Here is a 26,651-nt window from a genome sequence, read left to right on the forward strand (position 1 = left end):
ACAATATGCAAATCACACAAGACAAAGACATCCTAACATAATTCTATTGGCTATGTGTTACTGCAGTTTTAACTTTAGCTCTCTATGATTGGACGTCCTTTCTTCGCCAAGTTGTTTTCGGGCTGCTTCTGGCTGGAATCTCCCCCGGACTTCTGGCCTTCGGTCTTATCTCGTCCTTGAAGCTGGCTCCTGTTTACTCTGAAGCACTGCATTCTTGTACATCCTTACTCAAACCCTTATTTCCTTTATTCCCATCTTTATATATTCCCTCAATGCTTAAAATGTGACAACTCCCAGTCGGCGCCCTCATGGGAAGTTCTGTCAAGCCTCAGGACTTGCATGCAAAATGGCCGCCTTCAAATTCTGAAATGGGACTCAGAGGTTAAATCATTTTCACCCCTACGAATAAGTCATCATAGATGCAGGGGAAAAATAAAAAATTACAATTATTTTTTAATTAAAAAAGAAATAATAATTATTACTCAATATTCAACTATAAAAAGAAGACCTAATTAAAAATAACATAGATAGTGGCCTATTTCATAAAAAAGTCTGTTCCTCTCATTTTCATAACAGAGGAAAAAACACAAAAACTGCCCTTCTACTTCAACACTCCCCCAGGACATTACACAATACACCTTCTCCCAGCGCACAAACAAGAAAAAATCAAATCCCCCCCATTAACACACAATTCACACATGCTCCACACATATCTACTATTTTTCAATATTCCTATCTGTCACACACACTTAGAGACAACGAATAAATTATTGTCTTCAACAAACTGTCCCCTCCTTTTTTTTTGTTTAACAAACACCGGTCAACGTCGACATGGGGAAGTTGCTTCCAAGGACTGTACTGAAGTCTCGGGAATGCCCCTCAAAATGGCTGACAGCAGATTGTGGGAAAAAAAAATTCAGAGAGGGAAAACAAAGGTTAAGTAATGTTCTCGCGTATGAGCAAAATTATAAGGCAATAAAAATGTTAATAATGTCAACAGTTCACAAAAAATTAGCTGGAGTGTTGTTTATTTTAATTTAAAAATGTGATGAAATGTCGTTTAACTATTATTCTGCCTGCTTTTTTTTGGTGCTAGCTAGTCACGGACCAATGCAATACAATACGACGTTTGCATTGCGTTGTCAGAATTTGAAATGCCCAGATGTTCGGAATTGTCCCACTTAGCGAGGAGCAACGTAAAATGACCGCCGGTGGCTTTACTTCTAGCAACGGCAAGCGTGAGCGGTCGATGACCGGAATCACGATGCTAGTACCGGAAGTAATCTTTTTAGCATTAAGTTTTCAAAACAACCAAAATGGAGTCGTGGCGGGTAAGTCGCTATGTTGCTATATTCGGTGGAGGTGCCCCCAAAAAGATTTTATGGTTAGGGACATGTTTGATTAGCGTATATTAGCTATCGTTTGCTAGCTACGTTATAGATTATATGTTAGTTAAAAAATAAATAAAAATCCAGACGAATCAGTGTAGTACTCAAGACAGATAGAAGGGGTGTAACGAAAACCGATTTGAATGGAAAAATCGTTTTGACGCTTTACAACTGTTGAAAGTGCACCAATTTCTGGTCACCGTCTCATTGCAAAGACAATGGGTTTTGGGAGGTGACTTTTTTTGCGGTGCTTATTTTGCCCTGACCGGCAACTCGCCACTAGCGTTATTTTGCCGTTAATTGCGCGAGACCTTAACTCTTTCACTGCCAGACGTTTTCAGAAACGGGATGTCGCCAGTGCCAGCCGATTTAAGCATTTTGACTGATCTTTCAAGGTCCACAGAAAATGTTGTGTTTGGACTATGGAAACACACATACTACCAAATGAAAGATTGGACTCTCATCTTTCATCAGAAAAAAAAGTTTGTTTCTACCTTATTCCGTTCTTCAGTAATCAACAATAGGAAATGGTTACTTTCACCGAAATGCTCTGTTTTGAAACAAAAAGCGGAGAAAAAGACCTTTTTGTGAAACAATGTTATTTCATGCACTCTAGTGAATTGTACACTTCTTTTTGTCCATGAATGATGCCACAAACACCTAAATAGTGCTTTACTTCTGTAATACACCACCACCAACAATGAAAAAGTGTTTTTAGTTTGCAAAATACGTTTATTTCCATTCAACAGTGTAACAATTTGACAAAACAATTTCGCAAACTATTTACAAATGTGTGCAACTGTGGTACTATTTAAACTTGTAATCTGCATGCAATTAGGGCCATCAGATTACTAACTGGTTAGACCTTGAAATGTGTATGCAGCGTGAGCCATACATTTTTGTCCATGGTAGACACTCATTAAAATAGTACTGATGAAATTCTTGCTGCAACCCACCTTTTTATTACTACAATGTTTCGAATTAGGATGAATATTGCATTGTCTGTGGACTGACTGTTGAGCAATTTTACTCCTGACATATACATGTGTGGGTCTTTTATACTGACGCAACCAAACTATTTTAAACCTCAGTATCTCCTCAGTCATGTTTCATGGCTGCCATTGAAATGGAATGTCTAGGCACTGTATCCAAATTGTGTTTAGCTTGATTTGCATGGCCGACATGAACCACAACTTGTCTCATGAAATGTCAATTAGGCTTTAAAACTTCCATTAGTTTGTTTTATGTCTTAGTTTAAGACTTCACTAAGCATAATGCTTTTGTTTCTTAATAGATTTTCGCATTATAAGGTGCCACCATACCTGCAGAAGTGGACGTAGTGGTCACTTCCACTGCACTCTCTGCCTGAAGACCATCATTAAACGGCTGGATTTTGTAAGGCACTTGCAGGTCTGTAGTGCACCAACATCAGACCGAGGAAATGTGATGGAGACAAATGAGGAAGATGGTGCAAAAATGGAAGGAACCATTTCAGCAGGATCAGAAAACAAGACAAGCTCCCTGCAGGTGTCCTCGATGGGCAGTGTGAGGGACAGCACTGCTGACAGAATGCACCTTCCAAAGCAACCAATTGTGCTTTGCCCTCAATGTGGAGTGCAAATACTTAGGAAGAATCTGAAAAAACACACTTACAGGAAACACACAGATTGGGGTGTCAAAAACATCCCTGCAGGTTCCCATCTCGAGGCTGTATGCATCGATGAACGTAATGGCTTATATGCAGTGAAGAAGTCATTTTTCGGTCCAGTTGTGCCTCTCCATGTGCAGAAGAAAACGTGGGGGAAGGAGCACCAAATCACATGCGAGTCCAGTGAGTGCCAGCAGGCCTGTGACTTTGCCACTGGGAATGGCTTGACAACATTTCAGTGTCATCATGTCCACGCCCTACAGTACTGTAATACTAATGCCATCACGACTGTGCTCTGTGAAGACACAATCAGTGACATGGTGAACAACAAATGGTTTCGAGAAAACAAGAAACAGCAATGTCTGCAGCTGCAGTCGCAGGCGGAGACGGCCAATGTGTCAGTCTCTGTTGATGTCAGGCATGGGGTCAGAGTACAAACGCTACATATCAGTCTATGACACAAGCTATTTCTGCCCCCTAGGGCGCGTCATGGTGACCTATGACATCAAAATGAATACATGGCACTGTCCATGTTGCAAATCAAATACGTCATGCCTTCATAAATGTATGTCAAAATGGCATTTATATGAGACGCAACGCTATCTGTTCAGCACGGTACAGAGCACAGAGATCACTGAACCAGACAACATTATTGAACAAGAACCATCATCTGATGTAGACAACATGTATCCTCTTCAAGAAGACCACCTGAAACCAATGGTCTTGTACATTTACGCTTCGAAAAAGTACCCAGCTGTTCTACCCGAGCATGTGCTGACTGTGAAAAATGAAGAGCGTTCCAAGTATCTTATTCCTCAGGAAACCATGTGCTTTGCATGTCCGGGGACACTTCTTGGCCCACCAGTGCTCATTACAAGCCAAGCACAGATTGTTTCTTTGAATGGTGTTCTGCAAGGTCAGTTCAAATCATTTTGTATAAGCTTAATTCTTTGCATTACAAACGGAAAGGCTTAAACTTTACTTTTCTCTTCCCAGGTGTCCACACTTACTGCAAAGAATGTAATAAATGTGGGATGCGTTACAGGTACCAAGAGTATCAGGACGGGTTGCACAATTTTGATAATGAAGTCATATTGACCTTAAATCTGTGCATATTCTTAAGGAACTCACTCCAGGTACTGTATATAAATGAATTTAGGGCCTGACCGACCGCCGATAATTGCCCTTCAAACTGCGGCCAATTGGGGTAAATGGCCAATCATCTTCCACTTAAAACGTCATCATCGAAGAAAACCGAAGTTTCCGACGCTGTGGAAGTACCCTGAAGGCACCATTTTGCCTGGTAGCATTAGCAACTAGCAAGTGTGTAGCGTGTTATTCCGTTGTCCCTAAGCGTCCTTTAAGCTGTTTAATGACACCCCAGTTGGAGTTAACTCTAAAACTAAACACACGATGATAAGAATTACATCCCCTAAATGTTTAAATACAAAACATGCTTCGTTTATGAGACATGCTTGCCTAGCGCTAATGCTAAAGGCGAAGGGAGGATCCCATTCAAATGCTAACAGGAAGTTAGCATCGACTTCGGGAGGGTTTTTCCTTCAAATAACGAATATTCACACACAAATGGTATTGGAACACATACCCACAGGTAAGATAACACTAAGCAAAGGCACAAATTCTTCCCAATGTGTGAAAAATTATTTATTTTATTAGAATTCAATCGGAGTCCAGTCTTCTAACTTTCTTCTATACTCACTTTAAGTGTGTACACCATGGACACACGGCACCACACGGCCCTCATGAGGCCAAAAACGCACAGGTACAGTCAGTATTTGTTCTGTTGTTTCAGTTACTATTGTTTTAGTTTATTCTATTCTTATTTCACTTTCTTATTGTTTTATTTTTGTCATTGTCCTTCCAAGTTATATTTAAAGTTGATATTTCAAGATTTCAAAGACCTTTTTCCCCTCAAAATTCAAGGATACAAACATCCAAGGATTTGTGTGTGTGTGTCTTTACAGCATTTCCACATGACATGGCACAAAACGCAACCAGTTCAGGGTGTACCCCGCCTACTGCCCGAAGCCAGCTGGGATAGGCTCCAGCACCCCCGCGACCCTAGTGAGGAAAAGCGGCCAAGAAAATGGATGGATGGATGGATGGCACAAAACGCAATATCCCGGGGTCCTTGGTTAGCCCAGTAAGTCCCACGACTTGTGAAAATAACACAAGATAAAAAATATATCAAAGAAAAGGTTAATGCTATACAGCAATTGTAAAGAAGTGAGAATTTTTTTTATTGACCCATAAATGTATATAAAAACCTTGTATACTTCATTCAAATTTGTTAAGGTCTTACTATTGACTTGTCATTCAAAGCAGAAAATCTTAATAGCGAAAGTTTGTGCGTGACACCCATTAAAAAATAATTGCGTGAGAAGGGATAATTTTATGCATTAAATATATAATTTATAAATAATCAGCAGATTAATCGGTAATCGGTATTTTTTCCGGGCAAAAACTTATTGACATCAGTCTATAAAAAGATGCACATCGGTCGGGCCCTATAAATCATATAGTGAACATGTTGAATGCAGTATTTGACATCTGTTGAATGAACGCTTTGTTTGACTTTACAGTCTCACACATCCATTGGTCGAGTTTTTGATGTCTTGGAAGCGACTTGGAACACCGTGTTACTCAGCAGGGATAAAGTTCTTCATGCGTATTTGCATTTTGAAGCTATCACAGCGCATGACTACAAATTCTCATGTGTGAATTGTGGATCCTTCCCACCTATTGTAATTATGGATCTACATAAACAGACGCCGTGCTTGTTTAGCATGCCTGGTAAGACCTTTCATAACAGAACAAAATATGATTTGATCATTGTATGAGGTCATTTCACCATATTTGAGAGTAACATTTAGATGATGTTGACACTGTTGTGTGACTTTGACTTATCTTTCAAGTCAGTGATGTAGAGGAGGTCCCTGAGGATTACACAGGTGAGCTGAACATAGAAGAATTCTGGGATTCCATTTCCATGGAGATGATTGCCAGAGGGCTTATATTGAGTAAGTGTAATTCTCTTTTATGTTGGCTCAGATTTGGAGCAGTGATAGACCGATATGTTTTTTTAAAAGTCAACCATTATTGGTGGTCAAGGAGGCCGATAACAGATATTTCAAGCCGATTTTAATTTGCAGTTAAAAAAGAAAATATTAGCATCAAAATTTAAAAAAAATAACTTTATTGAAATGTCATTTGGTATGTTTGTCAAAACAACTTTTACAACACTTAGAAGGTTTTTGTTTTAATTTTAAACATATAAAGAAAAGACAACTTTGTTAAAAAATTATAACAAAAATTGCAGGGAACTGTCAGGGTCATCAGAATGTGTTAAGCTAGATTAAAAACTAAGCAAGTAAATAGCCCCCTAAAGTCATCTACTGTAAAAAATAAAAAAAAAAGTTAAATGATAAATTTCAACTTTTTTTATGAAAAGTTAAATGTATCGCACTGAGCAACAAGTGCATGGGAATGTAGCTAATTTGGGTTTTAGTCTGGGTTCGTAAAAGGTTTCAAAAGATCTTTGCAGATGCTCAAAAATGGTCTGAACAATTTATTTTCGACAAGTAAAAACATCATACAAATCCTGATGAATATCCAAAATTCGCTACGTTGGCAAGCATTCACCGCTCCGTGAGATACCAGCTGTATTGGCCTTCAGATTTTTTAAAAGACCAATGCCGATATTTTTCAAAATGCCAAACATCGGCACCCGTAATCGGCCCGGCCGATAATTGGTCTATCCTGTAGTTCTGATTCTGTACATAGAACATAAAAAAGTGAACAATGTAATTTATTGTTAAATGCAGCAACAGAAGCATCTGCTTGCAATATGTTTAACAACTTCATGTTTAACAAATTTGTCCTATCTTAACAGGTAACAGGAAGAACCCTTTTACTGTCCCTCCTAGTTACCATTTTTGGGCACCTTGGATTGGGCGGGGCACACGAAACTCCAACACAGTGTTGAACACTGAATTCTTAAAAGTTAAAAGTGACATCAAGATAACTGAAGACAGAATCATAAATGAATTGATGAAATTGGAGGTAGGGCTGTGCAATTAATCAAAATTCAATTTCAATTTTAATTATTACACTCCACAAATACAAGATATAATCGTAAAAAAAAAGATGATTAATTCTAATTTTTGAGTTGTTTAAATTCATACATTTGGACATTTTTTAAATTTTAAAATAACTAATTTATTTTAATATTTGTTTCATCCAAAACGAACTTGCATAATTATAGTGTTTCAAATCATTTTATTTGTCTTTTTTTATTTTTAAGTTTTAAATATTTTCTTGTTTTGTACCAAAACATAAATGATCGTCCTACTGCACAGTGCACATGCTGCACTCCAATTTCAAGTTTTTGCCAAGATAAATAGATAAATATATATTATTATAAATTATGTTTGATCTAAAAGGAACTTACATAATTATAGTGTTTCAATTTTTTTTTTTTAAAGTGGTCTTAATATTTTTAAATGCTCAAACATTTTCTTGTTTTGTACCAAAAAAATAATCGTTATTTCAATTATTCCTAAAATAATCGTGATTATAATTGTTATCGTATTGTAATCTAAATTTTTATTGTGTTTTTTTTTTTTTAATGGCTGTTTTGCAGTTGCATGGAGCAAATAGCATTTTGAAGAAATTTGCATTTGTCACTCACAACAGAAGGCCTCCAGCAGATGTAACATACACTCACCACACGTCAAGTGTATTGATTGTTGCTCTTGACCTACACAGATGAATGAATTGCGTAAGCGCTGTAACGAATGTCGTGTCGACGCCAAAGGTTCTCACTTTGATCTCATGCTGCGCATCAGGACTAAAATGAAAAATAGGCAAGTCTATGATAAATTGGTTGAAAAGATCTGGGGAGCATCAGGTGAGAGCTTCGCATTATTCTGATCGGCTCTAATTTTATGCTATTGTTGTATATACATGTTATTTATTGAATTATTTTCTTTCATCAAGGTGGCTTTGCTGTGATTATGTGTCCCTGTGGTGTGGTGTACAGCTTGAAATCCAACATCAGGGCAGACGGCCCTAGGGACTTTGCGGATATGTTGCTGGCATGGACACATCTGCCCAACGTATCACTTTATGATTCTGCGCACGATCTTGTGAACCACACCAACTTGAGAGAGGCAGAAAATGTACCGTTCCAGCCACATGAAGGACGTCTTGCTCCACCAACAGCTGAGAACATACAGGCAGCTAAGAACCAAACACTGACGATACACCTTCCCTGGCTTTTGGAGCGAAACGGTGAAAATGAGACAGGTGGCAGTCATCCATCAACAGGATCCTCTCATCACTATGTTCTGTGTGACGAACTACATGGCCCTACCAGCAAGGAAGAGAAAGACCTTCTTCGTCGGTCAGTCTTGTTCCTGAGCTAGCAGGGTGGCTCGACACCCAAGGAGCTGAACCGTTTTTCTCAGAGATGGAAGAGAATAATTACTTCATGAATGATATGTCTCCTTCAACACACTTCTTTCTCATGAGAAATATTATCCACCACTACAATGAAAGAAAAGAGAGAAAAACTATTGAGAAGTTAAAAATAAATGTAAGGAATGTCGGCATCAGCCTGACATTGAGAAGACTTTAGTTTGGTGCCATAATGTTGAAGGCTAGCTGTGATTTCGTTGCTTAGAGTAAAGATGTAATTGTTTAACAAATGTTCCCTTCCCAAGATACGTGTTGGATGTGAATTGCCATTGTGGAACAGTACTGTGCCATAAGATGTACAGTACTACTGGTGTAAATTTACTATAGGCGTTTGTGGGAAACTTTTGAGGCGGAACATGTAAGGCATAAGTAAAGGCATATTCACATTTCTGATTGTTTTATTAAAATAACATTACAGGTGACAATGGAAAAGAGAGAAACAAAACAATGCAGTTACTTTGTCAGACTTTTATTCACCTACATGCCTGAAACGACCATATTGACATCAGCTTATTAAAATAATGAAGCCAAGACATATTTCATCACAAAAAAAATGTTTAAAATATATGAAGTGATATATGTTGTTTTAAAGTGCCAAATACTGTAAGCTCTCAAATGCCTCACGTTTTGTATGAATACCTAAAATAAATGTCTTGATTCGTTGTGGGGTTTGTTTAAAATAAAATTAATCTGTAATGTATGACATGCCCTGCCCTTGTAAAATAAAGGTTGCAAGTAAAAATAAGTTTGCCATTGCAGTAGTTACGTGCCTCCAAAAGATGACAGTATTGCAGCAACAGGCACGTCGGTGACCTGTGACGTAGTAGAAACAACCCGGAAGTCTTCATTTGTGTTTTCATGACAACAGAAAAGCAAACGTTGGATTGGCTACTGCCTTATTTATAGTCTCGCGAGCAAACGCTATTTTTAACACCCGCGAGGATTAACAAATACATGGATGGACATTTCACAAAGCCTTATTATTGTCCAACATGCCATTGAAGGATTATTGTTTGTTTCACGAGCACGGATAAAACGATATTTTCTTCTCTGCCTAAATGTAACGTGAGTTTATCCGATGTCAGACTAGCGTCATCTGGTTGTAGCGTTAGCTCTCTCCACGATGGAGACATGTTTACTGTCCAACTACTTGGTCTTGTTACTCACAAGGATGTGCCAGGCTTGGACCTAAAGGAGCATTTCCTGCTGCTCATTCAGAAAAATGTAAGTTTTAGGCTTCAGCTCGCTACCTTGTAAAATACACATTGTTCATGGCAGATATTACATTGTACAATAGTAGAAAAAAATAACTGTACACAAAGCCTTCACCTTTAAAAATGTCTCTCATTGTTTCTGTTTTGCCTTAAATACATATCAAGTGCTTGATTATTGAATAAATTCAGGGAAGTTTAACGCCATAGTTGCCTTTCTTTTTCCATATTGTATGATCATTTAATATATTTATTTATACATGAAACTGCATGAAATACATAATTATATGTTTTCTTTTCAGGAAAAATTGAGACAGCAATGGATGAAAACAATTTCGATTTACTGAAAGACCCTGCCGGGAAGCCTGCACTAGCAGGTGATCTTGACATACGCACGCACAGTACTGTTGTAATTCATTTTATTTAGTGATGCCTTGCATGCCACCCCAGGTCACCTTACAAATTAGAATAATACAAATTAAACATCATTAAAACCATCAATAAAACACAAGAACAACATCCATGATCTTAACCGTTTATCCAAAATGAGTGAAAACAAAGCAAGTCGGCGTAGTGCAAGTGGCTGGTTGTGATTAGACGAGTTAAACAGATGAGTTTTGATTTAGATTTTGAAGCTGGACTAGAACAGGGGTGAAGAGGTCAGACTTGACGTGGATGATGATCCTGGCAGCCGAGTTATGGATGGTTTGGGTCTCTTCACTACTTTGGAAAACCAGAAAAGAGGGCATTGCAATAATCATTACGGGATGTGACATATAAGTGGATCAGGATTTCAGTGCTGCATTTTGGGGCGGAATCTGGAGATGAGAGGTGGAGGAAAGCAGTCTGGGTGATGTTGTGAGGTGCAAATGAGAATGTGCCATCCAGGGTGACGCTGAGACTTTTGACATGACTTGTGAGGAAAAGCCGTTGATCATTAGTGGAATAAGGGTGTGTTGTAACTTGTGAACCTGTGACTTGGAGAGGTTGGATTATGATCCGATGAATAGAGCCTCAGTCTTATTGGGGTTTAGTTTGTGGAAATTTTCATTCGGCCATGTCATGAGAGAAATGGTAGGCGTGGCAGAGGTGGTTTGGAGGACATCAGTGCGTCATCACTTATCAGCATGAGAGTACAGAAGGATCCCATGTAATGGTAATGGTAGGAGGTTGACAGTGAAGAGAAGGATACCCAATACGGACCCCTGAGGGACACCCAGTGTGATATCCGTGTGCCCAGACTTACTATTGCCAAAATGGACAAATTGTTGACAGTCAGTGATGTAGGATGAAAACTAGGAGAAGCCAGTCAGGCAGTCCAGAAGTAGCATGTGAGAAATGGTGTTTAATGCTGCTCTTAGTCTGTCTGAAGTTGGGCAGCAATTGCCTGTTACTGATTTGTTTTTTTTAAATGAAGGGAAGGTTGGAAATGAGATCAGAGTTCAGGCACCATACATTTACCATCAGATGGGTCAACAGACACGACACTGGATGAGATGGTTGCTAGTTTGAGAGTCGGGGGCTGTTTCAGTTTTGAGTTGTTCAGAGCGACAAGTCTAAATATTATTTTCATTCTTTTATATTTATGGGCTACAAATTTGCTTGTAATTATGACTTCACTTCGATAGACTTTGGTGGTGATTTTGATTTTGAAAGATAACTTTTAATATTCTCAATTATAATACCGTATGTATCGTAGCATCATTACGCACGGCCCGCACGGTAATACAAATAGTAACACAGTGGATCATCAACCAGAATTAATTGCCACAAATGTTGTACCATTAGAAGTTCAACCAATTTTTTTCTGTAAAAATATGCCTCAAAAGTGAAATGGATTTGAAAAAATTATCATGTGAAATGTCAACAAATCTTGTGAGACTTTGGCTCATTCAACCATTGATATATGAAATATATTGATAACCACTGAACAGGAAATGAAAATTACTGGCTACAACATAAAAAGTGGCTGGCTGATTGGTACAATATGAGCAGTATGATTAAATATGATAAATATTATCACTACTTAACGCAAGACGTATTAGTCCCAGCATACCTGTAAAAGTGTGTTCACCGAGTGTCTGAGGTATTAACAGGAACTACTGAGACTGTGATCAGGGCTTACTGGGATCATGGGATAGCTCACTTAATAAGGGAGGACCATGTGTCACTCATGCATACTAAACATAACAACACGTGGAATTCCTTCATCTCATTGGTGGACTGTAAATTTAATTATTTATGCAGCAGTGGCAAGGTCTTATGTAGCACACATACACTTGTGCCATGTGTGCAATCCAAATATATATCTTTTTAGGAACCGTACAAGTTTGAGCTCAGATAGAATATATATTTTAGATGCATGGCTTAAGGTAAAATTAATGAGCGTCCTTCATGTTGTTTTGCTTCCATTTATGTTTCATTTTCAGTTTGTTTTTATTTCTTTTCGCTTTCAGAGAAATCCGGATCGTTCACTCTAGAAGAGGAGAAGGTAAGTTGTTTTGGTTAAAAAAGAACCCCTTTGAGACATTTCAATGTATCTGTCTATTGTCATTATTTCTGTTATCTTTAATCCTATCTAGCCTGATGCAGTACGGCTATATCAGCAGTAGGATTACATATATAGAACATACTGTATCTTCAATCTGAAGATACTAATTTTCATATCCCCTATCTTGCAGAAGGGGTGCATATCCTGTACAGCAGAAGAAGATCTGAACACTAATGGTACAGTCGGTGTGAATGGAACATATGCTCCTGTAACATAACCTGTTTGAAAAGAGGCATTAGTCAAATTTCTGCTTTTCTTTTTTTTTTTGGAGTGGCAGACCTAAAAATAAAATAAGATGTTCTTACACCTTTGTGACAGTGAGGGCAAAAATTTTAATAAACATTGTACAGTTGGCCTACTGCTCTTTAAGTAGAGTGGTTTCAGCATTATTAGTATTTTTTTAAAACAACTTTTGTCAATGTTGAAAAAACATTTAGTTATTAGTTAATCACTTGCTTTGTTTTTTTGAGATTTACAGTCACATCCATCTGATGTTCGACTTATGCCTTTCAGGGTCTTGGTCACAGAGGACCATCTCTCGTTTACTCAGAAGCACCTTAAACCCTGGTATGAAGTGGCTTTTACCTGGTCACAGTCAAGATGATGAGGAAGAAGGGGAAGAAGGAAACTTTATTGTGGCCTGCAACCTGGTGTCCCGATCCTCGACCCGTATACTGCGTTTGCAACATGCTCTTCTGAGTGTGTCAATGCAGTGGCAACTCGTCAGCGGGGCACAGATGGAATCTCCCAAGGTCAGCTGCTGGAGTTATATTCATTGTAATTTGGTTTGCACAAAGGCTGGTGTCAAAGTGATGAATTAAAAGGCTTAAAACTAAAACACAGATGTAAAAGCAATGAAATGAGCATGGAATTAAGTCAGGCCAAGGTTTTTTCTTTTTTTTTTAAACTTGATTTAAATCGTTGTTTTTTCCTGTAATCCTTGTCCAGTTCTGTGTCAAGGGCAGGACTGCGTCAGGTGACAGTGTTCTTCTCGTGCCCGCGGCGGCTTTCTTGAATAAGCACTACCAAGCTTTGTGGAGGCTCTTGGAGCAGAGATCACTGCTGCTCTTCCTCCACGAGTACACCAGGAGGGCTCGTTTAACTGCTGTGTACATCTTGAAAGTGGGTCACTTGCTTGAGAATCATTTGAGGACCTCATATCTTTCATCGAACCAGGTATGTACAAAATGTGTAATAAGTATGGGTGTCAAAATTAGTGCGTTCATTTTGAGTTAATTTGAAGTTCCTTTAACGCCGCTATTTTTTTGGGCGCACAATTAATGACCGCCACTTACTTGCAAAGCATGTACTGGGGGAATTCCAGTCGCAACAAGACAGACACGTCCATGTCAAAATTTAGCAGCAATAAATTTAATAGTAATGCAGATATTTGCGGAGACTGGGGTCAAATTGTATTTTACAATTTTAAAAAAGTTACTTTATGTTAACTCATTCACTGCCATTGACGGCTATAGACGTCAAAAATTCATTTGAACTATTTCTATTAATTTGATTTTTTTTTACTTGTTAACGGGTATGAAAACCGAGGGGAAAAAATATTGTACATTTAGAACAGATATAAAATTTGTGATAAATCGTGAGGTAACTAGTGAAGTCATGCGATTAATTACGATTAAAAATTGTAATCGCCTGACGCCCCAGATTTTTAATAATCTTTTATTTTCTTTTATGTCCTAAATGTACAATAAAATGTTTTTAGGTTTTCATACTCTTGTTAACAAAAGTGGAAAAAAATGTAAAACTAATAGAAATAGTTCAAATTCATTTATGGCAGTGAATGAGTTAATGATTAAATGGCTCTTAACTAATTCAAACCCCAAAAAACGTATAAATACGATTTTTAAAAATCTATCCTTTTTTTATGCTAGAGCATACAGAAGGCTTTGATGCTGCTTCTGACTAGAAGAGGTTGCTTAAAGCAATGGTAGTTATTACAACAAACGGCCAGCAGGTAGCAGCAAAGTATAAGAGATTAACCAGGGCCATGTTGCAACAAACTCTTGAGTTTTCAACAGGTTTGTGAATAATGATGAATCTTAACTAATTGCTGCAAAAAGGAAACAGATATAAATATCCTTTTTGTTCCTGATGAAAGAAGAGACTCTAATCTTTCTTTTGGTATAGGTTCCGTGTTTTTATAGCAATAGAACACAGTATTCCGTGGGCCTTGCAAAATCATTCAATATCCAGTAAAACAGCTGAGTGAAGGGGGTTGCTTCAGTGAAAATGGCTGGGAGTGAATGAGTTAATATGAAAAGAAAAATGCACCAAGCTGTCTTACAAATGCGATTATGCCACCTCGTGGCAGAAAAATTACCTATCACACTGGGTTTTTACAGTACAGGACATCTTTCAAATTTTAGCTCAATTTTATAAATGATTATGAAATTACCATATCAATGACTAAAAGATGCAGCCATATTTCTATTAGTTTAAATGTTTTTCTACTTTTATGTTAAGAGTATGAACATTTATAAAAAATATATATTTTATTGTACATTTAGAACAGATATAACATTTGCGATTGATCGTGTGTTAACTATTGAAGTCATGCGATTAATTAAAAAATAATAATAATCACCTGACACCCCTAGTACAGTAATAAGTATTATTAAACCAACATTATTATTGTGTTAGTTTATTTTGCACTTTTATAGATGCCAAAATTAAATATAAAAGCATGCTTTACTATTTGATGAGGGAGATTTTGATGCTGAAGTTACAATGTTTTGATTTGTTCAACATTTCTTCTATGGTTTGCAGACCCCCCATCTCTGCTCATCAGCCAAAGTTCATCTTGTCTCCGTGTGCCAGGAGTTTCGTGTTCACCTCAACCACTGGTCTTGTCTATATGCAAAAGTCCAGTCGGACCACCACCTCAGGCGTGCTCTGGCACAGCACAACAAGTTGCTGGAACAAATTCGACAGACTCTTGACTTGCTTGGCCTGCAAGCACTACTTTTAATGGAACGTTATGTACATGCTGTTCTGTTTGCGATGGGACAGTCTGATTTGGATCAAATACCCAGGAAACTCATGGTAGATATTTTAGCGTGTACAGACCTTTATAACAAATCATTGGAGGAGCAGAGAGTACAGCACACCACCACCCACCTGAAGACTAAAATATTACAACAGATTTGTTCTACCACGCTGACCAACAGTCAAAGACATCAACCTGCTGCTGTTTCAGTGAAAAACCTGCTGAGTAGTTTGGCAGCGCATCATGCCAACACGGCAGCCAATCAGCTCCTTTTGTGGAGCACTCAGCAATGTGTGTGTAAATCCCATACTAAGCAGGGGATTTCTGCCAGGTTCCCCTCAACGGCAACTTGGGAGCAGCATCATTCGGATTTAGAAAAGTCCTCCTTTGTCACGGATATCCATGGGAAGAACTTATTCTTTCAGTGCCAATCATGTATCTCCAAAACTGGTCCAGTACGGACCGATCTAGAACATAACAGCCCTTTAAGAAGCTTTCAACATTTGCAGAAGTCAAGTCAACCCACCACCTGCAACCCACTGGCATGCTTTTGCCAACAGGACCGGTCCAAAGTTGAGCTTCTTTTTCATGTGCTTGTTTCCTCAAATGACCTGCTGCTATCACATCCTTTGACACCCACTATACAAATGTTTCCTCACGCCGTAGCAATACACATGCTAGCACCAAATGGGAAGGCTGATCCTAATCAAAGGATAAGGGACTGCGGTATGGAGAGGACTCACCAGGAGATTGTTGAACTGGACATAACCAACAGGCTAGCAGCCAATCTCAGGTAATTGTTTCATCAGCCAACGTCACGGTTTTTAGATGCTTTGACATGAGAGAATCTGAATCACTCTTTGGGCCATTTGATTTTATATGAGCATAAAAAGGTGAAAAAGTTCCCATGTGGCAAAAATCAGTTAAAGGTCCGTAGCGCCATTTAGTGGTCAAAGAATAGCATTAATAGGAGGAGACAGTTTAAAAAAAAAAAACTAGTAAAAGCTTGCGAGAGCAAAGCAGAAAGTGACAAGTGACTAGTCCGAATGACGGGAGTTAGTGACGACCCCCTGCAGGCCCCAGCTGTGGAAGGTAAGCTGCAGTCGACCCATTGGGTCCGACACTTGATGCAATACCACCCGGGCTAACTACTACATTTGTAAAGTTGTCTTTAAACCTACGATTTTATTTATATATACAGTGCTGCTCAAAAGTTTGTGAACCTCTTGAGTAATTTGGACTTTCCAATTGTTTCAACCTGATTTTGTTGTTCAATCTGAACCATTACATTTGATATGAAATAACAGGTGTATGTTTATCAATTAATCAATTATGTAGTCAAAACTTAATTAAAAAGAGTTTTTGGTATGTATATATTAGTTCACCACAAGATGGTGCTAGGGATCACTGAATGTTTTAAATTGTTGATATTTGTTTAGTGAGACTAATCTCTTAATAAATTAAAAACGTTTTTTTGTCTGGGGTTAGGCTGGTTACCCATCCATGGATCTTTAATTTAGTATGTATATATATATATATATATATATATATATATATATTTATTTTTTTATTATTATTATTATTTTTTTTTATAAAGTGCCACAAGCGAAAAATGAACTTTGAATGGAATTGGATGCTTCACTGGGGGAGGCAAACCAAACATTACTGAGTTTCAGAAAATAAATATATTGCTCTTATTTGGTGGTTTCTGTGAAGACTTGAGATGTCAGATATTGAATTGGTTGCCATTTGAGGGGTTATTACATTCGGAAGTGTAAAGCGTAATGATCATGTCTGCCTTCAATTTGGGAGATGTTTGCTTTCATGCTTGACCTGACACACTATTCATGACCACAGCGTGAATAAATGGAAATGGAAGAAGGTTCAACATGCCAAGTTCATCTTGTATGACAGCCTTCTTCTATTTGTGCCTTTTTTATAGCTCAGATGCTGGACAGCAAGATCTCAGTGAAGATGTTAAAAAAGCTGAGGATGAATGTGCTCGACAGCCACGCTCCGTTCAGTGGCTGGACCTCGGTCAATCAATACTGTTTGAGGATCTGTTTGGACAGTATCGTACACTGCTGTGGGCTCGCTGCAGCAAAGCGCTGTGGCTGCAGATGCATGTGCCACACGAAGCAAGAAGTGCAGGCAGCATCAACCTCCAGGACAACCTCAGGATCTTCCAAGTCCTTCAGATAATCAGCCAGGCCTCAAAGACGGGTAAGAAGTTGCGTAACTCGAGTCAGCTGGGATAGGCTCCAGCACACTCGGAAATGGAATGAGAAAAACTCATAAGTACTGTAATAGGTGAACAACAAACACAGCAGAGATTTATGAACTCTTAAATGATTTATTAACTCTTTCTATTGAGGTCTTCTACTCCATCACAACCTCACAAACCAACAATAGTTTTACTTTCATCAGCCAATTTTATTAAAAAAAAAATTCTATGTGACATTTCTGTTTATTGCAGGTATACTTCCAACGGAGTGCAAAGCCATGCTGGAGGAGTTCAATCTAAATATGTTAGTCAGTGCAGCACATGCTCAGTGGGACTATGGTTAGTGCCGAAAACAAGCACACATACACAAAACCCCAGATTTCATTAGCAATCCAAACTGAGGGTTTTGTCTACTGTCCAGCATTACAGATTGTATCCACTGTTATTAACTCATTCACTGCCATTGACCGCTATAGACGTCAAAAATTCATTTTAACTATTTCTTTTTAACATATTTTTTCCACTTTTGTTAACCAGAGTGTGAAAACCTAGATTTGTTTTATTTTACATTTAGAACAGATATAACATTTGTGATTAATCGTGAGTTAACTAGTGAAGTCATGCGATTAATTACAATTTAAAAATTTAATTGCCTGATGCCCCTAATTTTTAATAATCTTTTCTCTTTTTTTTAGAGGCGATTAAATTTGTTTAATTGTAATTAATCACATTACTTTAATAATTAACTCACGATTAATCAAAAATTTTCTATTTGTTCTAAATGTTAAAAAAAAAAAATAGGTTTTCATACTCAAAAAGTGTAAAACTAATAAAAATAGTTAAAATTAATTTTTGACGTCTATAGACGTCAATGGCAGTGAATGAGTTAATATTTGAGCAAAGTGTTTTTAAAGCGGAAGTCAACCCCCCAATTTTTGGGGGGGACAATAATATGTTTTATGCAGCCCACTGATCTAAATATGGTATACCGGTTAATATAGTGTTAGTGGAATATGTGTCAGGCAGCAAAATCCAGCCATTTTATCCATCTTGGGGTGGCCATTTTGCTACTTGCTGTTGATTTAAGATGACATCAATGTTGCTCAGGTCTCAGGTAACAACCAATCACAACTCAGCTTCAGAAAACAGGTGAGCTGTGATTGGTCATTGCCTGAGCCCTGAGCAACATTGATGTAATCTTCAGTCAACAGCAAGTGGCACAATGGCCGCCCCCTGAGATGGATAAAAATGGCTCGATTTTGCTTCATAACTCTTATTCCACAAATGTGTAGTATTGATCAGAATGTCATGTTTAGACTAGTGATGTCACATAAAACATATTGTTGTCAAGAAATGTTTCAGGTTGACTTCCCCTTTAAGTAAGTAAATCATTTGGCGATACGTTTGACTGTCACTTTTTATTTTGCTACGGATGTACTGGTAAGTCATACCTGCTGAAGGTCCTTAGACGCATCCTAGAATAAGAATTAAAAACGGCACCCTGGTTGTGTTTGGCCTTGATGTCCTTTATGATTGAAGAAAAATTTATCACACAAAAAAAACTGGACACGTTATCCGGTCTTATAAGTGGATTGTCGCAAAAATTCAACAGCAAGCATACTTGATCAATATTTAATCTAGCGAACCAGTAAATTGATTAAGTTGAAAAGTAAAAGTGAGTTGTGTACCTCGACAATGTTTTGATAAAACCTGTATACTGTACCATCTCCTCATGCTGTCCTTTCTCAGTGGTGTGCAGAGGTTTGGGTGCAGCTTTGAGAGACAATTGTCTGGCAGCTGCAAACCAACACAGCAGGTCTTTGGCGCCTTTATCAAATCAAGATGACCGTCTGATGATGTCTGTGACTGCTGAGCACTTGCTTCAGCTTACTCAGCCTCTACTGTCCTCTCTCTTTTGCTGCAATGCACCAGGTAAACATGCTGCGGTTATTACCAGATGAATTAATAGCAGTGATTAGATCTTTGCCTAGGAGCACTTCAAAAGCTTCAACATGTACTTGGTCAGTTTTTGAATAGTGGCAAGAAACATAAAGGTTTGATGCATATCTGACCAAAAAGCCCATCAGGCATCATCAAGTTGAATAGAACCTAAATTAAAAAATAAATACTATTAATCACTTAATCTCACCCTTGTTGATTAAAGTCAATCACAGCACAGTTTTTAAGTACGCTTTTCTATTTTAGGTTCTTTGAGCTTCTTCCCAACACGGCTCGTTTTCCACAGATGGACTGTTAGCTTGACGTTAGCTACAGTGCAATTGTCCACAGTGTGGGTCATGTCAAAGGCCTACCAGTTCCTTGCCTCATGGACCCTCAACAAGTTCTTACTCATCACACAAGGAGACCTCAAAGTAAGTCGTCTAATGAAAAATGAAAGTAATTGGGCTGGGGTCACTGATGTTGGATTGGAGGGCTAGGCTTTATTAGCATTCTTGTTCATTCAGAAGTGTTTGATGGGTTGGACAAAGAATTTTGCGATGTCATTTATTTTCCAAAATGTCTTATCCTGACAGCATTATGCCGATGTGTCATACTTATTTTCATCGCAGGCCATATTTTAATTATGGCTTCCCCCAGAGGGTTGTTATGACTAAAAATCTTACAAATGTGTCATCTCCACACCATGCGTATTCATGATTGCCCCTGCATTTCATTGCGATCATTTTAGCAATTTAGTTTGAAATCAGAAGTTATGGCAAACAGCAACTAATAAATACTATTATTCAATTTATGTAGACAAGGGACTTGGTGGGACAAAAATGCTTGTAATATTTGCAAAAAAAGTGAAAAATGTTCATACATATTTTAAGCCAAAATAAAAAGAACAAATCCATTTAGAAAAAAAAAAAGGTGCAGTAGATTCACTGTATTTGCTTTCATGGGCCACTAAATATGATGAGATGGGCCACATCTTGACCCCAGGCCTTGAGTTTGACACCTGTGTGTTAAGATCAGATTGGGTTGTGAAGTGACAGGTGAGTCTCAGTAATTGCTGTCCTTATTTAGCCTTAAGTGTACAAAAAAACGAAATGTTAATGGGCCTCATTCACGTGATTGTGCGTATTTGAATCTGTGATTCATCAACATGTCCGTTCTGGAATATGTGCATACTTTGCCAACAATCACACCTTTTACCCAAACTACACAATGTATTGAAAGTAGTAATTTCTTCAATCAATAATAATACATGTATTCCTTACGTTCTATTGTAACAACTTTTGCAGTAAGATTGTGAAAAGAGAAACGTTATGCAAGAGAATGGGAACGGGAACCAATAAGCTTCGGCTTTATCCTGTCAGCCCTTTTTCTTTTCGGGTATATTTGTATGTGAAAAGGGATTTTTGTAAATTGTTATGATTGTCCGAAAGGAAAAATGAACAATAAAAACAAAACAAATTAGAGCTCTGCAGGGGCACACTGTCAGTTGCAATGAATTCTGATTCATTAACATATCTGTAGTGGTGCGAAGAAAATGGGCCACTATGCATTTGTCATGACTAATATTTTGCATAAGTACGCTCAACTCACATTAAATGAGGGCCAATAGTATGTCAATAAATAAGACGATTGATTTTTCTAAACAGGTGCTGAAAGAGTCGTTGGACAAAATGGTGCAGCAGACTAAATGTTTGGTGATGAACTCAGACAGCAATTGTCTTTCCACTCTTCATGTCCATCATCAACTTGTACTAAAGCAGCAGCTACAAAAGGTTGATGCAGCTTCCTCCGAGCTTCAGGTGACACACTTCATCCTCTGTAGGCAAGAAACTAACGTGTCAAGTGAAATATTTTGGTGCATGTACATGAGCAGACATACTTCAGATGTGTAGAATCCATGGAGATACCTTGGCTCCATTTTAATTCAGGCATCCTTACTGTGGCAATAGGCAACCCACAGACTGTTGATACTGTTGTCTGTTTTTTTTTAAAAAACAGGCTTTTTCCTCTTTGGTGCTAAAAACCTTTTCTGATGACTGCAAAAGAATATCTACCAAACTCTTTGAGCAGACCATGCCCTCTGCTGGACACTGGAGACTCAACCCCAGGCCAGGTACAGTACTGGATTTCAGTATGACTGCAAATCCATACAAAAATCCTCTTTGCAGAGAAATGTGTATGAACCCTTTTCTCTAATTTAGCCTACGGGATACGATGTAGAAAATGAAAATAGGGCCTGGCCGATTATTGGCCTTCAAACATTGACCAAAAATATCGGCCAATTGGCTGATTATTTTCCCCTTAAAATGGTATCGAAGAAATCTAAAGTTTTTGACCCTGTGAACGCATCCTGAATGCACCATTTTGCTTGTGTAGCATTAGCAACTAGCAAGTGTGTAGCGTATGTTATTCTGTTATCTGTAGTCCCCTTCAATCTGTTTAGTGACACCTCAGTTTTAACAGTAAAACTAAACAAACGACGTTAAGAATTACATCCACTGTATATTTAAATACAAAACATGCTTCGTTTTTAAAACATCGCTAGCCTAGCACTAATGCTAAAAGGGAAGGGAGGATCCCATTCAAATGCTAACAGGAAGTTAGCATCGGCTTCGGGAGTGTTTTTCCTTCAAATAATGAATATTCATACACAAATGGTGTGGGAACACATACCCACAGGTGCGATAACACTACGGAAAGGAACAAATTATTCCCAATGTATAAAAAAAACGAGTTATTTTAATAGAATTCAATAGCAACTTTCTTCTGTACTTACTTTAAGTGTGTACGCAATGGATGCACGGCACCACACTGCCACCAAGAGGCCAAAACACACAGGAACAGTCAGTATTTGTTCTTACTGTTTTTTTCAGTTGCTATTATTTTTAGTTTATTCTAATCTTTTTTTCACTTTCTTATTGTTTTATTTTGTCATTGTCTTTTCAAGTTTTATTTAAAATAGCTATTTCAAGGATTCAAAGACTTAGGGTTAGGGTTAAGGTCATTCTATGGACTTGCCATTCAAAGCAGAGAATCTTAATAGCGAAGGTTTGTGCGTGACACCCATCAAAAAGGAATTGGGAAGGTAATTTTATGCATTGCAGTGTATATATATTTTTTAAATAATTGGCAGATTAATTGGGAATCTGTATTTTTCCTGCAAAAAAATAATCATGCAATGATTTTATAGGATATGCTGGCTCTTAAATGTGCTGAAGGTGAAATTGTGACATTTGTTTTGCTGACATTTTTTGTTTCTTTTGCTAAACAGGCTTTCCTATCAACCCCAGTGAGTACGCATCACAGGCTGCTCAGGATGTGATTGGTCAGGTTTTGGATGGTGTGGCATTACTCTCTGATGATGTCCGCATCCAAGCTCTTAGTTTAACCATGACGGCTTTCATGGAGGCATGGATGGAGCACATCCTAAAACTACGCATAAAATTCAGGTATATTCCGCCGACTATTATGTTACTAACTTAAGTATAATATCAAAATGTCTTCTGCTTCCCTCAGTGTGCAGGGGGCGCTCCAACTAAAGCAGGACTTTGATTCTATCAGAGAATTGATCTGCTCTGACAAATATGGCCTGCCGGAGGAACTCCTTCAGCAACTGCTCAGCCTTAGGTATCATCATGCCCTGGTGTAACTTACATAAATAATATGAAGGCATTGTGAGTATTCTAGATATTAATTGAGATGCTATTAAAGGCCTATTGTTTGTCTTACTTTAAGTAACGTGCACAAATCATTTTAATCATTATGAGAAGCATCACATAGATCACAATATAATGTGAAAATGTATACTGGTATAATTTCTGAAACAGTTGTTTTGATGAGCAGGATGCTTATTTCCCTTGTCTTTCTCAGAGTATTTCAAGAGATGGACTCTGCAGTATTATGCCTGCTTCAGCAGCCACAGGTCAGACCATACCTGCAGAGCAGAGCCTGGGAACCTTTCATACGCTGCTGTGAGTTGTGTACTTTTAAGTCAATTAACTCATTCAAACTCAAAAATGTAAAAATATGTTTTTAATACTTTGTCCTGCACTTCTAAAAATGTATATATATGTTATATGTTTGTTTTATGGGTGTTTTTTTATGCTACATCATACAGAAGACTTTGATACAGCTTCTGACATGAATACCTTAATGTAAACAAGCTGTTCCTTTCATACAAGCACATGTTCCACACATCTGCATTAGTTCTTGTGAAAGTGAAAAGAAACAGAGCTTCTGTGTTTGTTGTTAAATGTTTGTGATAGTTTACGCCTGCTTTCTTCATATATTTGAGTTATAAGGATTGGGATACAAGCGACTCTCACACAAGCGTGAGGCAATGTTGTTCGATGTTCTGCCACCGCACTTCTATGCGTTCAACCACAGAGGGGTCTGCACAGGCCAATGCACACATGTGGATGATAATATTTAAGTAAGATGGACCAACATTCAGCCTGCAGGCATGTGGATATGGAGGGCATGAATAGGCTCTTAGCGTTTGGTGTCTGTAATTTTTCGTATTTCGCAATATACTCTTAATTACCATAACTACAGTGGTACCTCAGAGTTTGAACATAATTCGTTCCTGTGAAGTGTTCAAAGTCCGAATTGTTCAACCTCTGAAAAAAAAATTCCTATAGGAAATAATGTAAATGCAATTAATCCGTTCCCAAGCTCCAAAAACAGAAAATTGCTATTTTAATTTATATTTATGTTTTTTACATTTATACCCTGTACACTATTTAAACAATAAAAAAAATACTTTACCGTTTTCGTTGTGGTGTGATGGCATCAGTGGACTATAAATGCTATGTTAATGCTTGCTTTAGTTCAGTGCTGCGTTTGTGTATTTTACATTGGGCATATTGTTAGGCTACTAAGCGGTCCTTGCGTGTGTTGTTTAACGTCAGGCACTTTGTTGAACAGCTGGTGGGGGGGTCCTTGTGCCAGTATTTACAGAAATAGTGACAGTAGTTACAACGGCGCGATAATCTCCTTCCTAAATCCACTGTGGTTCGTAGCACTGTATGTTTTTCTTTGCTGCCACTGGCGCTGTTGTCTTTCTTTGGGCCCATGGCGAAGAAAAATTGTCGTGGAAAAATCTAAATGCACTCGCAAGTATGGAGCACCCCCGGGAGTATTCACGATCTGACTGGAAATGAGCAGTGTATCGTCTCAACTACCGTAACGTGAGCATTCGGCATTGCTCGGCTTCACTCTGCTTCGCTCGGCTTCACTCGGCTACCTGTTTTCAAGGTATGTTCATCTTAGCTTGCTTTCCTTGGGTGGTCAAACTCCAAAAATTAGTTCAAACTTTTTTGGTTTAAGTACAAGTTGCGAGACGTTCAAACTCTGAGGTTCCACTGTATAATAAATACTGTACAATGATGCCATATTTGAACTGTTTAAATCCAATCTGTGCCACCCGGCCCAAATGAATGGAACAAACTATTTCCAGGTCCCACAAAGAGCAGTGGAGATAGCTTGAGTGCAGCGGTGGGGAGTAGCATAACCAACCTGAGGGGTATGGAAGGGGACTACATGACTCAGTCTAATCCCTCCGTTCAAAGCACTGACATTCCTTCAGTGGACCCGTTTATCCCGGGAGAGCCCTACCTTGCACCAAGGTAGACTTTCAACTATATTAACATGTCCAATATTTGATATCTATGAAAATTATAGCATTTTGACCCAGGTAAGACACGTGTAAAAAGACAAACTCTCTTCTTTTTTCTCTCCTCTCGAATCCAAACTCCCATATTATGCAGTGAAACCATTTCAAAGGCAAAACTTTTGTCTTCTATATTGTGGTATCTGTAGGCAATTATAAACATCTTTGGGTGGGTGTCAATAACTTGTGAATTTACAGCAGAGGTTGATTATATGAGGTTATTTCATTTCATACGCTAATTACTACCTTTTATCCTAAGTAAGAATCTCGACACAGCATATAGTAAAATTCAACATGATTTACATTTTGCATGTTCATGTCTCAAACCACCAGTGTTTTGAACACCAAAAATAAATATTGTGCTTTCTTTTTTTTCCAGTTTAGCTCTGGGTGCTTCTCAACAGGATTGGCTGGACTTGAGGATCCAAACCAGTTCTCGCCGCTGGCGGTTGCCAGGACTGCAATGTCTTTCCAAGTCTGAACCCTGAACAACAAGCACTGACCAGAGCTCCAACTCCTTTAATGGGACATTGCGTTTTACAAGCAATAAAAAATGTTTTTAAAGTTACTTTGAAATAATGTGATGATATAGTCATCATCACACAAGTTATTTGGTAAGGGTTTCTCTGAGCCATGAGTAAACATTTGAAACCTGTTGGTCTGTGTTGTAAAATGCAGCCAACCATCAATTTTCAACTTTATACTCTCTTCGGGTGCACTAAAAAAAATTACAAAATCATCTCATTTCTAATAAACTGTTTATTTAAACTGTGGCTCCTTGCTGTGCAGTCAACATTCCCTTTGTATATACAGTAAATGAGTTTGCCTGGGAATGTGAAATTCTTTTCTTGTGGCAACCTGCCACCAACTGCTAAATCCAAAAGTACTAGAACAAAATTTCTGTAGATTAAACTAACATGGACCATGTGACCATTTATCTACATCTATATGTGATACAAAACATTGAATTAGAAGATCATGATGATGGGCAATGAAACGATACATTTTTAGGTGAGCGACCGAAGGACCTTTGCTGAAGGTGGTGGAAGAGTTAGATTAATGTGAATAAGACTTCATATTTAGCTGCAAAGCCATTCATCGTTATATTTGCTGTGTTCATTTCATCTCCCTGGTTCTGCCAATTTCATAAGGTTATCTAAACAGTCCATACAGTGTGTATATGTATTTCCACTGGTGGAAAAAGGACACAAATAAATAAATATTCCCCACTGGCGGAAATGGAGTTCTTGCAGTAAAAATAAATAACCAACTGGCGGAAACAGGTTCACAGTTTTGTTTGGTTTTGTTTGTTTTTTACTGGCGGAAATGGGCTCCCATGGTATTTCAATGTTTATTATGGAACATAATGCAGATGAGCTGATATAAGAATTCAGTTTACTAAATAAAATATGAATGAGAGCCCAAACTTTGTCTTTTAGTACATGTTGACCTTTTCAACAGGGAGGAATAAATTGAAGGAGGTCATACATGTTGTA

The 26,651-nt window shown here is 38.1% G+C and overlaps 2 protein-coding genes across 6 annotated transcripts; both read left to right on the forward strand.

Moving 5' to 3' along the window:
• The first annotated feature begins 4,362 nt into the window (after positions 1-4,362).
• On the forward strand, positions 4,363-9,255 carry LOC144059235 (uncharacterized). Of its 4 annotated transcripts, none has more exons than XM_077578182.1 (8): positions 4,363-4,648; positions 4,714-4,819; positions 5,022-5,200; positions 5,640-5,850; positions 5,973-6,077; positions 6,950-7,119; positions 7,825-7,966; positions 8,056-9,255. In XM_077578182.1, exons 3-8 carry the CDS (start codon positions 5,144-5,146, stop codon positions 8,481-8,483), a joined length of 1,113 nt encoding a protein of 370 aa, XP_077434308.1. In that variant the 5' UTR covers positions 4,363-4,648; positions 4,714-4,819; positions 5,022-5,143; the 3' UTR covers positions 8,484-9,255. The 4 variants fall into 4 exon arrangements, 3 of the variants coding, with proteins under 3 accessions (XP_077434308.1, XP_077434310.1, XP_077434309.1); XM_077578184.1 differs by having other exon boundaries at positions 8,099-9,255; XM_077578183.1 differs by having other exon boundaries at positions 4,763-4,819.
• A 199-nt stretch (positions 9,256-9,454) lies between these two features.
• On the forward strand, positions 9,455-26,435 carry ccdc142 (coiled-coil domain containing 142). Of its 2 annotated transcripts, XM_077578786.1 has the most exons (18): positions 9,455-9,759; positions 10,049-10,123; positions 12,203-12,237; positions 12,428-12,473; positions 12,811-13,049; positions 13,246-13,473; positions 15,082-16,094; positions 17,244-17,524; positions 17,778-17,864; positions 19,275-19,457; positions 19,731-19,897; positions 21,131-21,283; positions 21,483-21,597; positions 22,756-22,933; positions 23,001-23,111; positions 23,355-23,455; positions 24,943-25,111; positions 25,535-26,435. In XM_077578786.1, exons 2-18 carry the CDS (start codon positions 10,066-10,068, stop codon positions 25,641-25,643), a joined length of 3,273 nt encoding a protein of 1,090 aa, XP_077434912.1. In that variant the 5' UTR covers positions 9,455-9,759; positions 10,049-10,065; the 3' UTR covers positions 25,644-26,435. The 2 variants fall into 2 exon arrangements, 1 of the variants encoding a protein (XP_077434912.1); XR_013295684.1 differs by lacking the exon at positions 25,535-26,435 and having other exon boundaries at positions 23,001-23,158; positions 24,943-24,991.
• Positions 26,436-26,651: the final 216 nt, after the last annotated feature.

The sequence above is a fragment of the Vanacampus margaritifer genome, chromosome 10 (assembly GCF_051991255.1).
Source record: "Vanacampus margaritifer isolate UIUO_Vmar chromosome 10, RoL_Vmar_1.0, whole genome shotgun sequence".
Lineage (NCBI taxonomy): Eukaryota > Metazoa > Chordata > Actinopteri > Syngnathiformes > Syngnathidae > Vanacampus > Vanacampus margaritifer.

Bases quoted from the DNA above. Each gene is read 5' to 3' on its own strand.
- LOC144059235 (XM_077578182.1), top strand. From the start codon at position 5,144: ATGGATGGATGGATGGATGGCACAAAACGCAATATCCCGGGGTCCTTG. The intron at 5,851-5,972 runs GTAAGACCTTTC...TTATCTTTCAAG, and splicing joins GTGCTTGTTTAGCATGCCTG to TCAGTGATGTAGAGGAGGTC. The intron at 7,120-7,824 runs GTAGGGCTGTGC...TGACCTACACAG, and splicing joins ATGAATTGATGAAATTGGAG to ATGAATGAATTGCGTAAGCG.
- ccdc142 (XM_077578786.1), top strand. From the start codon at position 10,066: ATGGATGAAAACAATTTCGATTTACTGAAAGACCCTGCCGGGAAGCCT. The intron at 17,865-19,274 runs GTTAGTGCCGAA...GTCCTTTCTCAG, and splicing joins ACATGCTCAGTGGGACTATG to TGGTGTGCAGAGGTTTGGGT. The intron at 25,112-25,534 runs GTAGACTTTCAA...TTTTTTTTCCAG, and splicing joins GAGCCCTACCTTGCACCAAG to TTTAGCTCTGGGTGCTTCTC.